Source organism: Camelina sativa, chromosome 13 (assembly GCF_000633955.1).
Source record: "Camelina sativa cultivar DH55 chromosome 13, Cs, whole genome shotgun sequence".
Classification (NCBI taxonomy): Eukaryota; Viridiplantae; Streptophyta; class Magnoliopsida; order Brassicales; family Brassicaceae; genus Camelina; species Camelina sativa.
This window is the reverse complement of record NC_025697.1, coordinates 9,497,880-9,502,215: the sequence shown is the minus strand read 5'-3', so window position 1 is coordinate 9,502,215 and position 4,336 is coordinate 9,497,880. Positions and strand designations below refer to the sequence as shown.

At 35.0% G+C, this 4,336-nt stretch overlaps 1 protein-coding gene across 1 annotated transcript in view; it reads right to left on the bottom strand.

Moving 5' to 3' along the window:
* The window catches only part of LOC104736191 (L-ascorbate oxidase-like), a 4,353-nt gene continuing 507 nt past the window's right edge, over window positions 491–4,336 (bottom strand). The window contains exons 2-5 of the mRNA XM_019235159.1: window positions 3,651–3,745; window positions 3,355–3,567; window positions 2,800–2,997; window positions 491–1,644 (exon numbers count right to left, since the gene is read on the bottom strand). Coding sequence (XP_019090704.1) covers window positions 682–1,644; window positions 2,800–2,997; window positions 3,355–3,567; window positions 3,651–3,745 — 1,469 coding nt within the window. The 3' untranslated portion in view covers window positions 491–681. The remainder of the gene's footprint in view (window positions 1,645–2,799; window positions 2,998–3,354; window positions 3,568–3,650; window positions 3,746–4,336) is intronic.

Genomic DNA, 4,336 nt, shown 5'->3' with positions numbered 1-4,336 from the left:
TTGGAAACGCGAAGGAAACTCTTTTTTATAATTTTGAAATTTAATAAATAAATAATATAATTTCAACTCTTAAATAATATGTTACCTGTCTATGATCAACTCTGCAATAAATAATATAATTTCAACACAAACAGTCTATGATCAATTCTGCAATAATATGTTACAGTTTTTAATTAAACTATTTAATATTTATGTTTTGAATTTGTGTTGTTTCAGAATTTTTTTTATTATGATTTTTATGTTTAGGGATTTATTATATCTATATTATATATATATATATACGTTTCCATTACCTATTTTTCAAAAAAACCCGTTTCCCGTTTCCGAAACATTTCGTTTCCGCGTTTCTGTTTCCGTTTCCATGCAACATAGATAAGATATATCTAAAACTTGATTTTTGGTTCTCAAAGGGTTAACATTGAGTTTTTATGGTTAGTGTAACTAAATTTGATTTTGTTTCGATTTGTCCGATACTCCATTCCACACTGAATACTCATAAAAAAAGGTGTCCGGTTTCTTTACCATACATAACGTAAACCTTCTTAAACCAATCCAAATCAGAATTCACTACAACCTACTAACCAACTATACCATTAACATGAACCAATCTTCGGTTTACAAATACATAACACACAACCAAAAAGCACACACACTCAAAACACTGCCAAAAAAACAACTTTGCTAACGCCTATGCCGGTTCATGAGGAATTTCTTGGTTAAACCACAACCCAAAGCCTCATCAGGTATCTTACCAATCCGGTTTAATCCCTCGGCGAAAACCACACCCATACCCATATGCAAATGCGGTTCAATATGACAATGAAAAAACCAAACCCCAGGATTATCCGTCACAAACCTTAACGCCGTCCATCCATACGGATACAAAATCGCCGTATTCCGTAACGGCGGGTTCTTCAAATTATAAGTCTTCTCATCGACCCCCGGTTTAAATTTCCCATCCCCGTAACCCAAAACCCAGAAATCGTGGCCGTGAAGATGCCACGGATGTATCTCACTGACCACACCTTTCAAAACGTTTGAGTTTTGCAAAATCACGTCCACCGTTACGTTAAACGGGAAAACGTATATCCCGTTACCAGTAGTGGTGTTAGGAAACGGCGGCGGGTTCATAATATCGTAATCGAACCGGTAACTTTTAGGCGGCGATTTCCGGTTAAATCCGAGTTTTAAATTGTATTTAACCGAACCGAGATACGGAGTCGCCGGAGTCATTAGAGATACGTTGTTGATCGCCCATTTCGTGTACCCGTCGATTAGGTTCTGTGTGTTGAGGAGGATCAAACGTTTTCGATATTTCTTCGGCGGCGGTGGTGATCCCATCGCCGAGAGGATCTTCTTCGAGAAATTTTTGCTCCGTTCGAAATCGTCCCACCGTGGAGTCACCGGCGGAGGAGAAGAAGGGAGTTTCGAAGCAGGGGCTGTTACGTAATTTAATATAGTGAGCGCCTGAGTTGTGTTTGGTTTGCGGCCGCGTACGCCGACGGAGATGTAATAGTTCTGCGAAGGGTCTTGATCGGTGGTGAGAAGTACGGAGTAGCTCTCGCCTGAATATATGTCGATGTCCTCGGTGGTGAACGGCGTAACGTAGTTGCCGTCAGCTTCTACCACCACGAGCTTGTGTCCCTGCACGTGTAAATATCACAGCACACGTTTGATCAGAACGTTTTACCTTATTGGACTGATACTTAGAATTAGGCCTTGTAATAGGCCCATTTAACAAAACTTCAAAAGCAAAAGGAATAAAATTATTCTTCTTTTTGTTAGTTCTTTTTTTTTTTTTTTTTTTTTTTTTTGATTTTTGTCGACANCACATTGCATGTTTTGAAACCGAATGCTTGTAGATTGTTGACACTTAACATAAACTAGTAATTTACTTATTTTAATTTTTAATATTAAATTTTAAAAAATGATGACAAAACAAATTTTTAGTAGAAGAAATGACAATTAATTTGTCTATCTTTCATTATTATTTTATGACTGTAATTAAGGCTCCACAAATTGGTATTAAGGAACTACTAAAACTAAAAAAAAACTGAAGTTTCACTTCAATAAAATAATCTATACACAAAATAGCCGAATAACAGTTTTTCTCTTTTCCCGGGTAGCAAATAGTGAAGTGGACGTGAGATTGGGTGTCAAAGGTAGTGTGAAGTAAGATCAGTGTTTTAACATAAAGACAATCTAACCATACTGATTTGATTGAGACTACTCTAAAGAAGCATCACTCTCCCCCACGCCCCACGGAAGGTTTAACATGCACACATCTCAAATTCTCAATACATATGTAATTATATTTTGTGGTGTCAAATTTTTACACCATACTTAGTAGTATAGCCTAATTTTCAGTGTGGTCCTAGATCACCAACTTTCCACTTTTAAGTACCACCAGCTCATATTCTATTAATCTAGTGTAGTAGTCTATATAGTCTTACTATCAAAAGAGCTTAGGATGGCCCATCATAAGTCTTTTAATTTTCTAAAACTCCCCCACTTTTGTTACTAGTTTTGTTGGTGAGTTATAGACTTATTGGCAATCTTTATTGACTTCCAGCCAGGAAAATAGCGTCGTCGGGTGCGGGAATTGCCAAAAGACTCATGACTTATAAATGTAAAACCATTAAATTATTTTGTCAACATATAGAAATAGATCATATGTTATGTTTTAGTTTTATAGCTAATAAAGTTTATAAAGTTAGGTGATATTCGTTTTCATTTGATATTTTTTTTTGTAATAAATAATGAAAATAAATAGAGAAATAAAATGAAAATAAATAAAACCTGAACAGCCAAGTTGAGGGAGGCAAGAGCGGTGGTGCTGGAGAGTCTGATTCGGTAAATCTTGTTAGGTTCCACGTGGAGTTTCTGTGGTGCGCACTGGTCACCTTCTTTAAACGTGCACATTGGTAATGATGTGCTGTTGCTAAACTGTGCCGCCAATGAACAATTGAATTGTCCCCTCCCATTTATCAATATGCTCTTCAAATTTTCACCAAGAAAAAAAAACAAATATTAGAAAAATCCAAGAAAAATGTATAATTTCAACATTTACCACAAAAGGTAATAATTTTCGTTAGTAGAAAAAAATTTAGTTGCCAGCCAATGTTGAAACAATTGGCTTTTAAAAAAGGAAATATGATTTTTGACATTCGAAAAAATTGCTTTAGAAAAAAGAAATATTGAAACAAATATGCCAGCTGTATTATTTGCTTTTTTATCTCAATCGATCTCCACTATTGAAAAATGGACCTACTTTTAGAAAACTACTTTCAAATCTTGAAAAGTTCGGTAAAAAAAAAAATTGTCTTAGTAAATGAAAGTAGTAAAGAAGTGAACCTGAGCTTCACCGATCCAGCGCATAGGTTTGGAAGAAAGACCGAGTTCTTGGGATGGAATAGGTTCATGCCACCAGTCACTTAGTAAGAGATTGAACTCTCCATCGTATCTCAGCCTCTCTTTCTGTCCTTTAGCCACATCCACAATCAACGATCCGTAGAGCCCAGCTGATCTCTGCATGCCGTAGTGTCCATGGTAGAAGTGTGTTCCCGGCTGCACCGTATCATTGTTCCCAAAATTGTTATTTGGAGTATATAATTTTTTTTTTACAATAAGGAGAAAGAAAAAGAAGTTACCTTCTCAACAGTGAAATTGTAAGTAAAAGTCTCTCCAGGATTAATGGCACATTGGGTAACTCCTGCTGCTCCATCTGCCCATGGACTTCCCAACTATGTTCACAAACCACAATTGGTTAATTCACCAAATTACTTTATCTTGAACTATAAACTTTACACTGAATTAGGCAGCAAAAGAAGATAAGTTATAAAGTAGTGTCATAGGTCAGACCAAATTTATTTATATTAAATTTTATAGAAAAAAATAATATTAGTTTTATAGTTATTAAGCTTGCTTAATTTGTAACTGTTGTCATATTTTCAAGGGATGTAGAATGTAGTGCTTGCATCGAGAAGAGACAAAGTGATCATGCATGGCATGTGCTTCTAAATCCATTATTCCTGCAACTCACCCATTTTCTTTCTTCTTTTATCATCCTAACGACAAATCAATCTATAATACTTTATAAGATGAACACAATTATTGATGCTTAAGCTTAAGGACAGAGAAAAAAACAAAAGAATATAAGATCTGAACGATGTTCATATGAGAGTGATGATCTGAGCTAGTGATGACACTTAGTGTATCCATCCTTATAAACATTCTTCTAATGTTTTAAAATATTCACAATAATATAGATCTATATTTAGATTGGATTTCGGGTTAAAGATTCTAGTAATTAAAAAAAAAAAAAAAAAAAAAAAAA